We start from the raw sequence: 20,766 nt of genomic DNA, 5'->3' as shown, positions 1-20,766 counted from the left end.
AATTAATGGAACCAAGTATCTTTTAGGAGTAACGAAGAAACTTAAAATGTGTGTTTTAATGGGTTTTTACTAATTTTCCAAAAATGCATGATATTGTTTCTATCAACCAAATTGAAGCTACCGTTTTGTCAAATTCCGATCACTTCATTGTAAAAACTGAATTTATTGAACATCATTGTTTTTTTTCCAAAATATATATTTTTATCAAGGCTCATATGGCGTTAGCCTCACGGGGCCGGGAGTTCAATACTTTGACAATTTTTCTTATTATCTATGTTAGTAATATGTAACCGATTACTCGCGGTTGGCTCGAGGTTAGTATTACAAGTGTTCTTATAATTGGTATGTTGCAGTCTTCGATGCTCTGTACGTGTGCCCGACACGGGATACTTCCTATTGGGATGCAGCTGACCATTAATCAGCAACGCCCCCCTAGTCTGTACCCCATATCTAGCGTGGTGCGTCTTTCTCGACTCGAGGAATCCAGGATAGAATGGTCACTAGCCGGCGCAATCATCAGTTCGTGTAGAGTTGTCATGAGCGGTACAACCTTTGACTCTTGTTGAATGATCAGTGGACTGCACAACCTTTGGCCCGTGTATCTGTAAAGAGTGTGTGTATGTATTGCCGCGACTAAGTAAAAGTTTATCGATCGGATAGGAGGGATATGAAACGGGGACACAACGAAGGAAACATCATTAAACGTTGACATCGGCGTTTCTGAGGAACAGGTATTGATGAAGCAGAAGAACAGGATCACGGCTACCTAAGATATCCCGGACGGGGATATCCGATTGTCTGCCTTTTGCTCTCAGTGCTCTAGAGAGCTGAAAGCGAGCAGCATGGAACCGGATACACGACCAGACAATATGCTCGATGTCGTGGTAGCCATCGCCACAATCACAAAGATTGTTTGCTGCGAGCCCAATGCGATAGAGATGCGCGTTTAGGTTGTAGTGATTGGACATAAGCCGAGATATCACGCGAATGAAATCACGACCTACATTCAATCCCTTGAACCATACACTCGTCGAGACCTTAGGGATAATCGTGTTTTTTTCCTTTTTTTTTTGTTCAATATGTCGTTAGCTTTATTTTTGTGGTTGTTGTGTATTGTCTTGCACTATTATTCGTTTTTATTAATTGTTTGTAAAGTTATGTTTCTAAACTTTGCTTGACTTTCTTAATGTTCTTTGTTCTGATCGACTATCGACTCTAATTTTTAATTTTTTTGCATTCACTATTAAAGGAGTTTTAGGATGTGTTCTGTTTCACATGCGTGTATGTGTGTATAGTGTCCATGTGTCCGTTGTTTTATTCTTGTCAATCATGACGCGCACATAGACTTGTTCTTTGCAGTAATGTTTTGTAAGATTCCACATAATTTGGTAATTATTTCATAAATTTCTCTCACTATGTGGTTTTGTAAATGTGTGTGTGTGTGTGTTGGTTGAAATATTTCGGTACCTATTAATGTTGTTATACAGAAAGGCTTACCCTGAAGAATATCGGGGTTTTAATTATTCAATTATTTATAACATTGATGTTCAGTAAATTTAATTTCAAAATGAAGTGTTCGAAATTTGAGTCTGTTCGGAATATAAGACAAAACGGTACAGCGTTCCGAAATCACTTGCAAAATTCGACCCTTTCCTCCTCGATCCTTTGTTAATCCTATTCATATTAGTGCAAGCTTCCTACTTTATCTTTTCATTCCTTGAAATTATTTTTTATTAATAAAAAATAATTTTGTGTATGAAAAATTGTTCCGTTCGTTTATGTGCGCTCGATAAGTTCGGTACTGATAGAGCTCATATTATGACAAAATATACAACACACTTCAATGATTGTTTTTGCTACTGCCAACACCTTAGGAAGCTTCATGATTTTCAGATGGAATAAGCACACTTCTGAACGTAAATGTACTTTCTAGTATTGAGTATGTATTCTATGTGATAGCAACATATTTTTTTAAAGTATTTAAAAAAAATGTGAACTAAAATTGTATCTGATAATGATTTTAAATCCATTTATTTTTATTCGATTGGCGTTACTCAAAATCAATCTTTGGAATTGTGTGGTTTAAATTCGGATGCGGATTGTTCAACTGCATTTTGCACGTTTCCGTGTTGGGAAACCAGATAGACTTTATATCTTATCGCAGATAATACAAAAACAAAGTATTTCAAGCATCTAAATTTCAACTCATAAGAAAAATATGCTTTGTTTTGCTAATCGTTTCTCTTCGTGTTGTGAACGAATGATTCAAGATTATCATAACCTTGTTCAGAAGTTCCCCCCCATAGAACGTGGGAACCTAAACGAGCGACGGGGCGGATCTCGGCTCAGGTTGATGTCGTTACGCCGACACTAGCGAGAAAGTGACCTTGATTCCTTGACCTTCCCTGGCTATTGACAATCAATCTGCTCGCAGAAAAAAAAACCATTGGACACCTTCCACAGTATCTCGCAATCAGCAGCCATCCCCACGCCATATACTCATTGTCAGCCACGTGAAGCGACTTCTCCCTCTGCAGCAGCACAGATTAAAAGGAATAAATTGTACAAGTAATTTTTATGTAAATATCCTCATTACGTAAACATAGTTTAGGCGCAGAGCACGAATGCCCCATTGACGCAGCGAAGACGACGGCGACAGAAGCGTTCTCGGAAAATGGCACTGCTTCACTCTCGTCACAGGATTCAGCTTGGTGCGAAGGGACACAATCATGTTTGCTTCCAGCGAGAGTCAATGGCATTCGGTTTGTTACTCTGACGAAAAGATTGCCGCTATCGAAGCTGTTGCCCTTCAACCTTCACAAATCTTATTCTCTCCCTAGAACAAGTCGTTGTTTTCCTCCTAAGAGTGTCACACTGTCAACAAAATTTAAAATTAATGTCGATTAATCGAATGTTGCTGCTTTCTGTCCGCCCACAGGTATCGCCACTGGGAAAAGGTGTCCTCATCACCGGCTGCGAATCCCCGCTGGCCAGGGCACTGGCCAGAAAATTGGACGACATTGGCTTCACAGTGTTCGCTGGGTTCAGGAATCTGGACGACAATGCGGACGCCGGGATGCTGAAAACGCTCTCCTCCGGTCGCCTGAAACCGATCCAGCTGGACGTCACATCGGAAGTGCAGGTAAGTATGCGAGGGCAGCTTCTGTTTCGATTTTACACCTGAAAAATAACACTGATGGAAATTTCCCAAGCACACTTTACGAGTCGCGCGAAGCCTCCTTAAATGTTTCCCACACCCCCTCCCTCGGCCTCCTATCGTCAGGCTTTTATCTCTACACGAGATAAGGAAAACTTAATTTAATTCGAGAGCTATCTATTACTCAATCGTCCCTTTGGGTGGCATTCGCTCATAAGAGACAGCATACTTATGATTACGCCCACGCCCTCCTGCTGTTTTCGGAAAGCGGTGGGCAATAAACAGCTATGATAAAATTATCTCAACAATCTCATCATGGGTGGTGGGTGGATCGGAGAGTGGCACAGTGCTGGCGAGGATGAGGAGAGTGTTACTGTTGTGTTAGGATTGTGTTAAGAATCTCTAGCACTTCGCTATCGCAAAGTAACTTTTTCGTTGTCGTAGTTGGTTGGAGAAGGTGTTAATCTCAGCCGAAGAATGTAAAGATTGTTCGATAAAAATCTAGGTTAAATGCTTTTCAGAATGATTCTGTAATTTGAGATTATATGCTACAAGCAGACATTGGGGAACTGAGGACGTATCCCAATGTTTTTTTCAATTTACACTGTCTTAATACAAGAGACACATTTTTCACTGATTCTCTGTCAAATTATTTTAAATAACAAAGCAATACTAGTAAAGTTTTTGTTTTATGGGTGACAATGTGCATCGGTTAAACTCTTTGATGCGAATGTATTTCGTCAAGATTGAGAATGGACAAACTATGGCGACTATTCGATGCTTTGTTAACTTCTGTTGAATAGCTCATAGATTAAGCTTCTTGCGAAAAATACGAGAATGTTTTATGAAAGTTCGTTGATCCATTTACATGATATACTTCAAATGGTTACGATATCATTATTTAGACGAAGTTCCTCTAGGAACGTTAGTGCCATTGAAGAAGAAGAAGAAGATGTTTGCGTTAGCAAACTCCGTAGAAAAAAACAAACAAAATTATTTTTTCTTGCAAAACGTAGGTCGCAGACGCGAAAAAATGATTCTTTTGGTCACGTTTTCAACCAAAACCACAATAACAGAACCGGATTCCTGAAGTAACAGATCGGACTCAATTATAAACAGACTCCGATGTACGAGTATATGATTCAATTATATACAACCTATTATATGCAGTTTGAAAAAAAAAATTTGAAATTCAAATATGATTTATTTCAAGAAAAAAAAAGATAATATTCCTTCGTTAAGGTGAAATTTAATCGTATTTAAGTGGAAATTAGCATTTAGAGTTCGACAGTTATTCTCTAGACAAAAACTTCATTCGCCAAAGTTGTTACATACGATAGAGCGCTCACTTTTATGTTATCAAAAATAGAGTAACCAACATTTTCGATGAAATAAATAATCTATCTTCCTTATCTCTATAGATAGAGGTAAACATATTTCGACAATGTTGTAGTTCCTGTTTTTTGATACATCTTTGTAGAGCAAAGTATTTTTCTATCTCTTGAAATAACCGATATAGCGCTTGTTTTCTAAGTTACGTTAGGGTCACCATGAAAAATACTGTTTTTTTGCTCTATTTTTTATATTTCAAATTCTACATACAAACTATCTTCAGAAGACTTTTAGAGCTTATTCATACAAACATTTCGCGATGCAGAACTTGTCAATATCTCAACTTCACTCAAAGTTATTGATATTTTGTCCAAAAAATACGCTCTCTTCAATTGTTTGTCATTCTTTCTACGGAAAACACAAACAAAGTTTATTGACGGCATTTGAAAGAACATATATCATTTAAGCAACTTTGCATACTTGAAATATTCGAAAAACATTTAGACTGTTTTTTGGAAAAAGACAATTTTTTTCTTATTTTTTCAAAAAAAATATAATTTAAAAACTATGATACCTACAAAACTCTTGTCGAAGGATGAAATGTAGGAAATTGTTTAATTTTTTATAAAAAACCAAAAAATTATTGGAAAAAACATTCGCTGACAAAAAAATACTTTAAAAATTAAAATTCATTTTTCTCAAAAACGTATTTTTTCACAAAATCCCAACAGTATATATATATGCATAGCCCTTACAATTTCCAACAAGTCGTCAATACATCGGAAGATGAGCACTTTTGCAGGGAAAATTTTTTTCGAACAATAACTTTTTCATGTTTTCTTTGAAAAAAAAGTACACTTATCCTAATTTTGTTGAAAGTCAAGATAGCGAATTGATAGTGAATTCGACAAAGTTTTATATCTTGTTACAATATAAACTTTTGTCGAAGACATCAACTTTCTATCTTTTGTAGTTTTTTGGAATATAAGTCATTTTTGTGTGAAGACTCCTGAAAAAAATATTGTATTGCTCGTAACATTTTTGTGTCTGAATTCTCACGTTTGACATGTTCTTGACATGTTTCCAAATAGAGAAAAGTTAGCAGAGCATGTAAATTGCGATAATTTATACATAAAAATGTTACGAATTAAATATTTTTAGTACTTTTTCAAAGAAAAAAAATGAAAAAGTTGTTGTTCGAAAAACCTTTTTCCATCTATGGAAAACTTGTTGGAAATTTTAATGGCCATTTATATCAATTTTTCAGAATTTCAAAAGCATATGTTTTCGTGAAAAATGAATTTTAATTATCAAAATATTTTTTTTCAATGAATTTGTTTTTGTAGGTTTTTTTTTAATTTATGAGTTTTGTCAACTTTTTTATGGAAAATCTTAACTTAAAAACCATGAGATCTACAAAAAGTTGGTCAGAGAATGAAATGTAGGAAATTACTCAGGTTTTCATTAAAAATTATCAAATAATTTTTTGGAAAAAAAATTCAGTGAAAATAAAATTTTGGAAATTTAAATTCATTTTTCTCGAAAACATATGCTTTAAAAATTCTGAAAAAATAGATACAAATAGCCCTTAAAACGTCCAACAAGTTTTCCACACATCGGACGATGGGCACATATACATGGGAAAAGTTGTTCGAACAACAATTTTTTTCATTTTTTCTTTGAAAATATAGTATTAATGTTTAATTCGTAACATTTTTATGTATAAACTAGCTGACCAGGCAAACGTTATTCTGCCAAATAAATTATTTCTAGTGAAGATTTTGGGTGTTGAATAAAACAACGATCGTTGTTTGTTGAACAATTTTAACGATCTTTAAAATAAATCGAATAAGACCGATAAAAAAACGAATTAAATGATTTGAACGAAAAGTTATATGATGTTTCTTGGTGTATTTCATTAACGTAACTGACATGTTTGATCTCTTAAAAGTTAAACGTCAACTGAAAAAAGTAATATAAGTTTGTCGTAAAGTAGAAAAAAAGAAATATAAAAAATCAATATTTATTGCTGTCTCCTTGTCAGAAAATACGTGCATGTAATTTTCAACATGGCTTAGTTTATAACAGCTTGGTCTCGTTCATAAATTGGAAAACGTTCAAATTAATCGGCCTGTTTGGAATCGCGTTATTTTATCGTTGTCATCGAGGAGTATTCACATCGGTAATCTAAGTATGAAACACAGTCATATTGCTTCCTTTATTCATGGATGTTTTTATTACTCTTCCCCGATTTGTAGAACTCAATATTCATATATGCATATGAGTGATCGGATTTTACAATTCGATCGAAATCGACTTTTACACTCTTAAATTCGTTCGCCTTGTCGCGAAACAATGGTCAAAATAAGTTGTATTCAACAGAATGCAACCAACAATATGTGGGGACGAATACGATCGAACTTCATTTTGTGTTTGAACACACGCGCAATGTCATGACAATGCATTGCGCTTTGGCCTGGCTATAACTAAAGCTGTGTCGGCGTTGCTCATGATAGTGTCTTGCAAGTGAATGTATTATTCCTCGCACCGCTTTTGTTGATTGTGTAGTAAGAATTGCAGTCGTTCAATCTCTACCTTCGCGTATATGTCGACCATAAATTGTTGGCACAGCTTACGATATCTTGAATTGGCGTTTCTTGACCATGTCAAATCACCATATGATAAACATAAAAATCCTTCGAGCGCGCCCTCTGTTTGTTTCGTCGCATGTTCATGTTCAAAATGAGAAATGATGTTCATAATGAATTAAATATCTGTGACGGGGTCTCGTTGGTCTAATGTTTATGCAAGAGATTTTTCGTTAAAGAAACCCTTCTGACTTGCACTGTAGTCACGCGTATTCTTGAGCTTGCCACTCCAGAATACATTCAAGGCGTATTGTTCGTCATAGAAATCTCAACTATTTACTAATAAAAATGACACAAGTAGTACTACGTTAAGAAGGCAAACCTTGGGAACGTTAGTGCCATTGAAGAAGAACATAGCGAGGGTCGTATGAACGGTGTGTGTCAACGATGAATTCCAGATTATTGTTTTTTCTTCGCATTAAATTTCTCGTGTCACCGTGCTATCATGATTCCAGCAGCGCTTGTGCTTTGGATCTACACACGTGCTCTCCAGCTGATGTTTTATCAGGGTTGATGGCAATAGCGTGATTGTCATTTTGTAATCCGAGCAAATGTGATTTGAAGAATTTCGATAACTCATTGTGCTCATTCAAAAAGGCTTCCAGCTCGTCGGAGATGCTCCCTGCTTTAGATGAATTGATGTTACTTGTGTATTTGTAGATGGATGTTCAATGAAGCGGGCGTTACGCCATCAGTCATTGAACAACTTAAATAAATTCGTTCTGTTGAAAAAACGAACAACGGTAAAATTATTAGAATATTTTTGACACAAAAATAATAAAATCGCAATTAAAAATAGGGAATTGGAGTCAAAATTTAAAATTATATGTATGGTATGAAGTCAAATTTTTGAAAAAAATATCCAGATCTTTTTTTCTGTATAGAGCCACCCTATTCGGTATCAAATGTATGGTTATCGGTATCCTTCCGGTATCATATATAGTTTACAACCTATTCTCATACCTACCAAGTATTTTGAGAATAATTTCATCAAAATCGGTCGAGCCGTTTCGGAGGAGTTCGGTAACAAACACCGTGACACGAGATTTATATATATATATATATATATATATATATATATATATATATATATATATATATATATATATATATATAGATTATCGCAATTTACATGCTCTGCTAACCTTTCTCTATTTGAGCATTACGAAAATGAAAATGAAAAAGCAAATGAAAAATGAACTTCATGGTAAACTGATGTTGATGTTCATTCCACTGGTGTTCATTGATAGTGTTGTTTCATATTTATCGACCCTCGCTTGAGCAGCAGGTTATCAATACAAGAAGGGTTGAAATTCACTGTATTTGAATGTCCAGAACATGAATATTTTCGGCATTGGTTCCGATATTAAAACGATCGAGGGCATTTCAAAGTACATGGTTCGCCATAATTTCGCTGCGAATATTCACGAAACATCTGCGTCCCTATGCTTAAAAAATATTTATTGAAAACACCATATACTTCTTCATTTCTTGAACATTTAATAACTTTATTCAGACCATTTTCAGTTTTTTGTTCCTTGGAGCCCCGTAAAATGGAATTCGTTTTCCATATTTCAGAATAATTCACATTATTTAGAATTTGTTGGAAATTCTATTTTACATTGGCTTTTTACTACTAGATTCTATTTGAATATAATTTGAAGCATTTTTATAGATGTGAATCGTTGGACCGGTTTTGTCCTCTATTTAAATATTTACAATTTCCAAAGATCAGAGATTCTGCATACTAGTGTTTTGATACTCATTTAAGGAGATTGCTGAAACTTATTCCCATCTAAATGTCAAAATGGAATGCAAAACCAAATTCGTTCGAAAATAAGACAATACTTCGTTTGGTGAAATCGAAGAAGAGGAAGAAACTATTGTTTTCGCATTGCAGTGTTTTCAACTCTCCCTCCCAATAATAATAAAAAAAATAATAATTCAATAAATAAGAAAGCTTCCGAGAACTGAAATGAAAACTATTCTGTGTTGATCTGAATTTAGTTTTCCGCGAAAAACTGCAGATGACTAGTGTCCATTCGAAACCGATTCCGAGAAGCTTTTTCTGTGCGTTGGTTGAAAAAAAAAACTAATACAATTCGATTTTCTAGAATCCCAAACTCCCATCCGAAGTGAATCGTCTCCGCTTATCGCTCCTACTACAAATTAACACACAAAGAACCGTATTCTCCATCCTCTCGCTCTTGATACCCACTCACACACACACACACCCAGCGTCATCATCCGGGGGTCCAATCTTTCCTCCCTATGATCTACCCCAACTCGTGAAGTATGAAACAAAACGAAAGAAAATGAAAATCAAGTCTATAATAACATTAGTGCAAAGCTTTTACACTCCCTCGAAGCAGCTGGATGAAGGCAACAGCAGAAGCAACAAAAAAAATAACACTTCGCAGTTTGTTTTTCCCTGCAGATATGTCCACCCACTCTAGCCCATTAGCGGGGAAGAAGTAGAATGAAGAAAAAAATGGAAAAAGAAATAAAATAAAGAAACGAAGGCGAAAACAGTTCGTTCCTTTTTTTCCATGCTTAAAATTAAGAAATATAGAACAATATCTCAATTTTTTCTGCTTCGCAGCTGCTTCTCTGTCTCGCCGTGGAAAACAGATATCCTGGCGCCTTCTTTTGCCCACGCACCGAGAGCATTTGTTGGCTACCACACAGAGTTCTCTCGGTAGCCCGCGTCACGAAGAAACTATGCACTCTCAGGTGACGGGTGACGACGGGATGGGCGGACGGAAGGATGGAAAACGGGTGTGTGTGGGCGCTTTGTGGATGGTGAAATTGTGCCCGCCTTTTCGTGCCCCACTTTTTGCCCCGAGCGCTCGTTGATCTGAGTTTCGAATTTAATTTTCCTTTTAGCGGTGGCCGGTGTGACCTCCTGTGGTGACGAAGAATGGAAAAACGGATCGACCCGATCATTATTGCTTGTAAGAAAGGACATAAACTTGGTTTGTACCCGTTGAGCAGAAGCCCTAGGAGGACGAGAAAGCCCGCAACATAATCGGCTCGTTTCAATCAATGGAATCAATTGGTGATCCTTTGGTTTCTGCACAACATCGTTAGAAAGGGCGAATTTGATGCGATAAATTTATGGTAATTCATGCCCCAAAATATGAAATTTCCGCTATATTATCGGAGATTCCCGAGATTGATTTCAGGCTCTCCTACCGAGAACGACATCAACAAATCCCGAGCAGCGTTATCAGAAAACTGCAACTGAAAGCCACTTGTTCGCTCGTTTCTCAAACAAAAAAGCCACATTTCTCCGACTCCATTCATTTGTTTTTTTTTTTGCGAAACTTCTGCGCTAAAAGCATATTCTGCCTCAACGGGGAGCCCATTTTCATTTTCATTCGGTAGCAAACTGCTTCCAAGAGCAGAGGGAAAAGTTTTTGCGCGAGTTTTATATTATTCGTTATTTTTCTGTTTTGTTTTGTTTCGTTTCGTGTTTTCCGTCGCTGCTGCTGCTGCGTTTGTCCGTTTAACTTTCAGCTCAATGAGTATTTACAAACAGTTTTGAGGATCGTAAAGTAGAACTGGGGCTTCCGCCCACTTGTGGACTAGGCTCGGTTTCTAATTGGAAATTAAAGCGGTGATTCCAATTTGGGCACGTGTTTGCGGGGGATTGTTTTTCCGAAATAATAACGAATAATTTTTCAAAACCGCGCTTTGGTGTCGGATTTCGCCGAATCTTCGGTAAACCTTTTGTAATATGATCACGCTTAAACCCAACTCATCAATATTCAAGACCTCTAAGGCAATAAACCACCCCCGAGGGCGCTGGGCGATATAAACATAAAATGTGATACGATACCCGAGCCAGCAATCTGGCCCAAGGGTTCGTTTACTATTTATGATTGTATAACTCGACGCGCACCAACGGTTAGCGGCGAGTTTGTCTTCCTTCCGCCCCGCTGCGAGTTTAGCTAGCAGCAGAAATTTAACCAAACATGTGGCGCGCATCCGGCACACATGTTTCAGCACTTTCTTTTCCTATTTACTTTGACCCACAAAGAAGTGCTTTTTCTCTCTCTCCGAAGAACGCGTCTGACCAAGGCCATCACAGCCCACTCTAACTGCTGGTGCGATGCTCCGCCCAGCATAATTTGTAAATATTCTGTGTAGAGTTTAAGCCTATTTTTGTAAACTAGTATTTAAGCCCCGAGAGTCTTTTCTTTGCACAGATGTCAGTTGACAGTATACAGTAGAGAGGCGACGCTTGTACGAATAGCGTTTGTGTTTATTAATTTACCAAATCCGAAAGTCGACGCCACTGAATGGCGTAAGATCCTTCTTCTCGTTTACATGGCGACCAGTGACACCGAGTCACTTCGGAACTAGTGAAAAAGTGCAAATGACCCGCGTGATGGCAAAGTGGCAAATGGCCAGTTATCGCTATCGTTACAGAAACCAATAGCCACGCTCCACGATCAGTTAACCAAGTTCTACGATCAGTGAACCGATTCCGTGATCGCGTGTTGAAGTCAGCCTAAAATGCGGACCTTGGACCCGACTGGTTATTACTGAAAAATTCTCTACAAAAAAAAAAAAAAAAAAAAAAGAAGTTAAACGAACTTTTGAACCGTCCCGGGTGCAGTGTGAGTGCGGGTAATTTGAATAAAGAAAAATTTGGTGAAAATCGCCAAGAAGGCGAAGAAATTGAACCCCACGAAAAACCGTTAGTGTAAAGTGGTTGTAACCACGTTGAAGTGAAGGACGAATGACCAGTGTACGAGCATAAAACATAAGTGGAACCACAATCGTACAGCGGACAGCGAAGTAGTGGAACAGAATAAATAGCAGTTACAAGCCAAGCAGTATTTCAAAAAAAAAATGAACATCGATTTGGATCCAACTGGACACCCCTGAGATCTGACGGACGCAGAGGCACCCACGCCACCCCCAACCCCGAGAAGAGGACACTTGCGGAGAAAACGTGGCGTAAGTCAGACTCGAGTTAATCTAATCCTTTTATATACGGATATCATGTAATAAATTTATAGTCGAGGCACAAAATATTTTTTTTATCGTAATACCCACGCGGCAGTAGGAATAGGTAGTAGGAATTAGAGAAAAAAAAAGCAATTACAATACCCACAAAATTGGTTTTACATATGTACCGTTGAAAATGGGGTTATTTAATACCAAACCCGTTAGTAACACGGGCGACGCTCAAATCCAAATTTTAAATCACCTAGAGAACCACAGTGTAATGCACGAAGCTCAAGGAGCGATTATCTGCGTCACACTTGCCCTCATATCCATACTACTAATTTCGAAAATATACAAAGCATATAAGGCATGCATGAATGCACATGCTATGCAAGCGGCAAAAGCTCACGCAGCCGTAGTCGACACCGTCTAAAAGAATTCGAAAATTTTAAAACATGCGTTCGAACGCAGCCTCAGCATAATAAATTCTTTACCGATAACCATTTTTCCTTGTCTCCTTGAATGGACGAAGTAACAAAGCTCATCCAATTGAATATACAAAAACTAAAACATATACACCTGACTATACAACAGGAACTGGTCAGAAAACTAAGGAAAAGTACCTTAGCCAAACGCCTCACGGAAGCAGAAGCGCTTGTGAAACAGATTAAAAAATTGTCGTCTACGTTACTAGACACAACCCACGGCTCAGAAATCATAAAAATAACCGAAAAGGCGGACCAACTTTTGAACGCAATTAAGGCGTCAATCGAAAAGGGTAGACCAAGAACACTCAAGGAAATTGCGCTAGCCGTCCTATTTTGCCTCAGGTTACAAAGAAAACCGAAAATGGCTAGCATACTCGAAATAATCAAGACTACATCGTCTATAGTTCCGCAATTCGACGGAAACATAGACAAACTGAAAGCCTTCGCTGACGCTTTAAACTTGGTGAAAACATTTGAAACACCGGAAAACAAAGCAACCATAATTAACGTCATACTAACCAAACTAGAGGGACGGGCGAGAAATGCATTCACTGAAACACCGACATCGGTGAGCGAGATAAGCAAAATTTTAAAAGCTAAAATAACGACCAGCCCACCGGAACAAGTTCTAGCTAAAATGGCTAACTTGAAACAAAACGGTGGAATCGAACAATTTTGCCTGGATTTAGAAAAATTGGTGTTCAGTTTGGAAACAGCGTACACCGCTAAAGAAATTCCGCCCCAAGTTGCCAAATCTATGGCAAACAAAGAAGGCGTCAAACATTTAGCCGGAGGGTTAAAAAACGAAAAAACCTCGCTCATCATAAGAGCAGGGAATTTCAATTCATACTCCGATGACGATGGCGATGACTAAAGCGTTGGAGGAAAACTTAAATAATGCGAGCGCATCAGTATTTGCATACTCGCAAACCAACAGAAACGCCAACCGTTTCAACAACAACGTTGACACACATTATAATAATTACAGGCGCAGGCCAAACGACTTCCATAACCGCGGTAGAAACCAAAACAATTTCAACCGCAACAATTTCAACCAAAATAATTTCCAAAACCAACCGCGTAATAACTATAACCGTTTTGGCCAGCATAACCAAGTTCGAGACCAATTCTCAAACATAAACCCACAGCGAAATAACAACAACAACAATAGGCGGAATACAAATTTTAACCGCCCTCAGCAATACATCCGCCTAACGGGAAACGAGTCACAACCGACGGATGCCCTCCAGTCCGAACCGGCATTGACATTGGAGGAAAACAAACATTACGGAGACCAACATTAAATATTTTTAAATGCGACGTGAATTGTTCAATGTTCGTTACACTATACTTACAAATGTCAAGCAAACCATGTATATTAATAATTGATACAGGCGCTGACATCTCAATAGTAAAAGAAGAAAAAATTAACGGAAAACAATTAATACACCCCGGAAATAGATGCATTATTAATGGAGTTACGGAGGGAAAGACCGAATCCATAGCGAGCACAAATACAAATATCATTTTTGACGATATCCAAATTCCACACCAATTTCAAATCGTCAACAACAAGTTTCCTATAATTGCAGATGGCATTTTAGGCAGAGATTTCCTCACCAAATATGAATGTAACCTATGCCTCAAAACATGGCTAATGACCTTCAACTATGAAAACACCAAAATTGAAATTCCGATTCAAGATAGCTGGGAAAACAATTACATTATTCCCCCTAGATGCCAAATTATAAAACACTTCCCGTCACTCAACCTAAACGATGATGCCCTTGTGATCGCACAAGAAATCAAACCAGGCATTTTTTGCGCAAACACAATAATAAACCCAAACTCACAATTCATTACAATAATTAACACAAATACCACACCAACATCAATCCCAAAAACCTTCGCCCCCACCACTATCCCCCTTAAAGAATACACCATAAATCACATTACAACGGAATTAGGAGAAAACCCAAAAGGTAGACACGAGAAACTGATTAAGGAACTCAATTTGAATCATACACCCCAACATGCCCAGGAGAAATTAACAGAATTATGCACTAAATACAACGACATTTTTGCACTAGAAGACGACATATTGACAACCAACAACTTCTACAAGCAAACCATTCACCTTCAAGACAAGACACCCGTTTACATAAAGAATTATCGAACCCCGGAAGCACAAATTTCAGAAATAAATAACCAAATCAGCCACATGCTAAATAACAAAATAATCCAAAATTCCACCTCACCATACAATTCTCCCATCCTCTTAGTCCCAAAGAAATCAAATACTCAAGATAAAAAATGGCGATTAGTGGTTGACTTTCGACAACTAAATAAAAAGATAACCCCAGATAAATTCCCCCTACCAAGAATCGACGAAATCCTCGATCATTTGGGCAGAGCCAAATATTTTACAACCCTAGACTTAATGTCAGGTTTCCACCAAATCGAACTTGACGAAAAATCAAAAAAGTACACAGCATTTTCGACCTCTAACGGTCACTACGAATTCAATAGGTTACCATTCGGTCTAAATATATCACCAAATAGCTTTCAGAGAATGATGTCCATAGCACTTAGCGGACTCCCACCTGAATGTGCATTCCTTTACATCGACGACATCATCGTCGTCGGCTGCTCAATAAACCATCACCTTATTAACTTGGAAAACGTTTTCAAACAATTACAAAACTACAACTTAAAATTAAATCCCAAAAAATGCTCCTTCTTCAGACCAGACGTAACATATCTAGGTCACAACATTTCAGCGGCAGGTATACAGCCCGACCAATCAAAGTTTTCAGCGGTAACAAACTACCCCACACCATCATCAGCAGATGAAGTGAGGCGTTTTGTTGCCTTTTGCAACTATTACCGGAGGTTCATACAAAATTTCGCAGAAATAGCGTACCCATTAAACAAATTGCTCAGAAAAAACGCAAAATTTGATTGGTCTCCCGAATGCCAAAATGCATTCAATAAATTGAAAAACAAACTTATCTCACCAAAAGTTCTCAAATTCCCCGATTTCACACAAGAATTCACCCTAATAACCGATGCTTCAAAAATAGCATGCGGCGCCGTCTTAGCCCAAGAAAACGACGGTATAGAACTACCCATTGCATACGCAAGCAAAGCCTTCACAAAAGGTGAAGCCAATAAATCGACAATTGAACAGGAATTGACAGCAATTCACTGGGCAATTACGTACTTTAGACCATACCTCTACGGGAGGAAATTCACAGTAAAAACGGATCACAGACCGTTAGTATATTTATTTTCAATGAAAGATCCCTCATCAAAACTCACAAGAATGAGGTTGGATCTTGAAGAATTCCATTTTGATGTAAAATACGTTCAAGGTAAGCTAAATGTGACTGCAGATGCGCTATCACGAATAGCAATTAATTCCGAGGCACTCAAAACTATAAAAGTCCTGGGTATACAAACCAGAGCAATGACTAGAAAACTAAACGAAACGAATAACGACACAGAAATTACAGACAATAATTCAAACCCCGACGATACTGAGTCTGATCAGCTCAGAGCGTACGAGGCTATTGAACCCCGAGAATGGCAAAACCTACCTAAACTTCTATGCGGACGCGCATTAGAAATGAATAAAGAAACAAACGCTAGCGGAAACAAAAATCTGAAATGCGCAATAATGAATAAAAAAGGAACCGAAGAAAAGTCGTCGACAATAATTGAAAATGCAAGCAACACAAAAGAATCCCTGGGAAAACTAGTAAAGAAAGTTGAAAATATGGCCAAAAATTTGAAAATTAGCATGATAGCTCTAGCGTTATCAAGCGTAATTTTCCAAATATGCAGCGTGCAAACCTTTAAGAAGATTTGTAATGACACGCTCAAAGACTTGCAAATAGTGCTCTACACACCCAAGCGTGTGATAGAAAGCCAAAACGAAAGGTTCGAAATTATAAAAAACAATCACGATACACCCACTGGTGGACATACAGGAGTCACCAGACTATACAAAAAGTTAAGCAGACTCTATTCTTGGAGTGGCATGAAAAAAGATATCAGTAGCTACATCAAGAAGTGCATAAAATGCCAGCAAAATAAACACACAATACGAACAAACGAAAATTTCGTCGAAATTAAAACACCCCAAAAAGCATTCGACTGCGTATCGATTGACACAATTGGACCATTTAACAGATCCAATAATGGAAACCGATACGCACTGACCATTCAATGCAACTTAACAAAATACATCATTATTAAACCCACAATAGACAAACAAGCATCCACCATAGCCAAAGCCTTCATAGAAAACTTAATTCTGGTCTATGGAATTCCAAAACTCATCCAAACAGACCAAGGAACTGAATATAAGAACGAGTTATTCGAAAACATAGCTTCATTACTGAAGCTTAAACAAAATTTTTCCACTCCATATCACCCTCAATCAATAGGAAGCCTGGAAAGGAACCATCGTTGTCTTAACGAGTACGTAAGGCAATTCGTCAACCAAGCACAGAGTGACTGGGATGAATGGTTGCCTTACTACACATTCTGCTACAACACAACACCACACACAGATTTCTCATACACTCCATTCGAGTTAGTTTTTGGAACGAATGCTAAATTACCACAAAACCTCACAACAAGCACATATGTAGAACCAATTTACAACATGGATTTATATTACAAAGAACTTAAATATAAACTACAAATAGCATCAAATACCGCTAGGGAAATAATTGATAAGGTAAGAAAAGCCAGAAATGAGACACAGAAAACCATGGCTAGACCATCAAAAGTAGCCATTAATGATCTAGTATTTCTATCAAACGAAAACAGATCCAAATTAGACAAAGTATACGTAGGACCATATATAATAATTGACATTAAACACCCTAACGTAACAATAAGAGATGATCAAACCAATAAAGTCCAGACTGTACATAAAAACAGAATAATACCATATGAGCAACCCCACCCTAAGGGGAAAGGGACACCTAGTTAGCAGTTAATCCTTCCGACAGTTATTATCAAATGTAAAATGTATATATTAAACAAATATTAAAAATAAATATATTTATAAGCAAATAGGACACCCAACGAAGACAATCCGTATAATCATATTATAAGGATAATCTTTATAAACAAACTTAATTTTTACCTGAATACACGAAAAATGTACATATCACAAACATTGAATAAACACTAAAATTGTAAGGTCAGACGAATCTTTCCACCTAATTTAACTTGAATGACTTCTCAATGTTACGTCATTCTCCGAAAGGGGAAAGGTGTAATATGATCACGCTTAAACCCAACTCATCAATATTCAAGACCTCTAAGGCAATAAACCACCCCCGAGGGCGCTGGGCGATATAAACATAAAATGTGATACGATACCCGAGCCAGCAATCTGGCCCAAGGGTTCGTTTACTATTTATGATTGTATAACTCGACGCGCACCAACGGTTAGCGGCGAGTTTGTCTTCCTTCCGCCCCGCTGCGAGTTTAGCTAGCAGCAGAAATTTAACCAAACATGTGGCGCGCATCCGGCACACATGTTTCAGCACTTTCTTTTCCTATTTACTTTGACCCACAAAGAAGTGCTTTTTCTCTCTCTCCGAAGAACGCGTCTGACCAAGGCCATCACAGCCCACTCTAACTGCTGGTGCGATGCTCCGCCCAGCATAATTTGTAAATATTCTGTGTAGAGTTTAGGCCTATTTTTGTAAACTAGTATTTAAGCCCCGAGAGTCTTTTCTTTGCACAGATGTCAGTTGACAGTATACAGTAGAGAGGCGACGCTTGTACGAATAGCGTTTGTGTTTATTAATTTACCAAATCCGAAAGTCGACGCCACTGAATGGCGTAAGATCCTTCTTCTCGTTTACACTTTCAATTGGCTGTAGATCGGAACCTATGGATTTAGCCTTAACTTGTGAATTATTCCTGTTATGTTATCTTATTGATGTTTTCGGATCAAGAATTTCTCAATCTGATAAATAAATCGTCTATATACTTAAACAGTTCCCAGGGCTCTCCGTTTGCATCAAGAGTTTATATTCTGAGCTGAGTGTCTGAAACGGTATGTTGCAACGAATGAGAAGAAAAAACTTTTAAAAAATCGAAACAAAAAGTCACAGGAAGGTTGTGTCCGAGACACGACCGCATAGTTGACGTAGTAATCCGTTAGGCTATCTGTTGATTTTGGATATGTTGAAAAAATTACATCGGTAAACTCTTTGATAATGATTTGGTGGCCCTGAAAAGGACGGTTTTGGTTGGTTGTTCGGTATTGTTTGTTCACTCCACCAGTGTTTACCGAGTGATGATGATAGAAGGATGATGCCTTCTGTGTTATGTATGAATGAATTGGATCTGAATCAATTCTTAATGCATGAATGAATGAATATTTTGAAAGATTGCTGAAAGTTTGTCTTTTTAGTGTGCGGATGGATGAGTATAAGATTGGAATTGTTATTAACAAAAAAATTCAACTCTTTCGAACTTGTTGGTGGTTCCGAAACGAACCGATGGAATTTGAGTGGCCTTGTAAAAGCAACTGAAGATGTTTGATACATGATTCATTTTTGTTTTCATGAGAATGACACGAGATTTTTCATGATCACTCCATACGCAGAATAGAAACTGAGGACGCCATTTCACGGTGTAAACGAAATAAAGTTTATATAACCTTGCATAAAATTCATTTCGTTTTTATCGTGTTGTGGTAATTTTTCATGACTGTTCCATGTGAAAGCAGAATAGAAAATGGTGCTACTGGCGATCTAACGCAAAACGTAAACGATCGGTGAGACATCTGGATTTTGTTTTTGAACTAAGAAAATGATGCAAATGTAACCTAAAACTCAAAAAACAAATCGTATATTTTACTTCCGGGCTTTCCAAGGCAGTTCTCACATGCAGGAATCGTGCATTTTTCTACTTGTGTTTGATTGTGCTCTCGAATTTCATTCTTTAATTCAACCATTGTCAACATTTTTATAGTTTTCACTACTGAAAGAGGTAAATAAATAACATGTTATATATAAAATTGCGCAGAATTAAATTTCTTACAAACTCATCGTAATCAAATATTCTTTTATGATTATAACGTTGTAATTTGTGGAAAGAACTACAAACCATCCATAAGCTCACATGGCAAAATTTAAAACCATCATCACTTTCACCGCAGCGCCGCCTAGGTGTAGATTTGTACGTTAGATCGCCAATAGGTGTTTCGTTCTTGACACTTTCATGACAATACGTGAGACGAGTAGCGAGACGTAGCTTTCTGCATTATTTACTTTTTGTTTGGTTGTGTCGTTATGGTTTCATATCAACTCGCTGAGGAAAACAACTGAAGGAAGAAATAAGCAAATATATATTCGTGAAAAATAGTGTACTAGAGCTGCAATAAGGTATTTTTTTTTTTATCCAAAATATATATTTTATTAAGGCTCATATGGCGTCAGCCTAGCGGGGCCGGGAGTTCAATATTTTGACAATGTTTGCTTAGACTATGTTAGTAATATGTAACCGATTACTCGCGGTTGACTCGAGGTTAGTATTACAAGTGTTCTCATAATTGGTATGTCGCAGTCTTCGATGCTCTGTACGTGTGCCCGACACGGGATACTTCCTATTGGGATGCAGCTGACCATTAATCAGCAACGCCCCCCTAGTCTGTACCCCATATCTAGCGTGGTGCGTCTTTCTCGACTCAAGGAATCCAGGATAGAATGGCGGCGCAATCATCAGCTCGTGTAGAGTTGTCATGAGCGGTACAATCTTTGGCTCTTGTTGAATAATCAGTGGACTGCACAACCTTCGGCCCGTGCATCTGTAAAGAGTGTGTGTATGTATTGCCGCGACTAAGTAAAAGTTTATCGATCGGATAGGAGGGATATGAAACGGGGACACAACGAAGGAAACATCATTAAACGTTGACATCGGCGTTTCTGAGGAACAGGTATAGATGAAGCAGAAGATCAGGATCACGGCTACCTAAGATATCCCGGACGGGGATATCCGATTGTCTGCCTTGTGCTCTCAGTGCTCTAGAGAGCTGAGAGCGAGCAGCATGGAACCGGATACACGACCAGACAACATGCTCGATGTCGTGGTAGCCATCGCCACAATCACAAAGATTGTTTGCTGCGAGCCCAATGCGATAGAGATG

The 20,766-nt window shown here is 37.8% G+C and overlaps 1 protein-coding gene across 3 annotated transcripts in view; it reads left to right on the top strand.

Moving 5' to 3' along the window:
• The window catches only part of LOC129771594 (D-beta-hydroxybutyrate dehydrogenase, mitochondrial), a 285,257-nt gene that overhangs the window by 228,251 nt on the left and 36,240 nt on the right, over positions 1–20,766 (top strand). For all 3 annotated transcript variants that reach the window (XM_055775390.1, XM_055775391.1, XM_055775392.1), the window contains one exon: positions 2,939–3,142. In XM_055775390.1, coding sequence (XP_055631365.1) covers positions 2,939–3,142 — 204 coding nt within the window. The remainder of the gene's footprint in view (positions 1–2,938; positions 3,143–20,766) is intronic.

This window comes from Toxorhynchites rutilus, chromosome 2, assembly GCF_029784135.1.
Source record: "Toxorhynchites rutilus septentrionalis strain SRP chromosome 2, ASM2978413v1, whole genome shotgun sequence".
NCBI lineage: Eukaryota > Metazoa > Arthropoda > Insecta > Diptera > Culicidae > Toxorhynchites > Toxorhynchites rutilus.
Note: the sequence above shows the minus strand (reverse complement) of the source record. Positions and strands in the feature narration are given on the sequence as shown.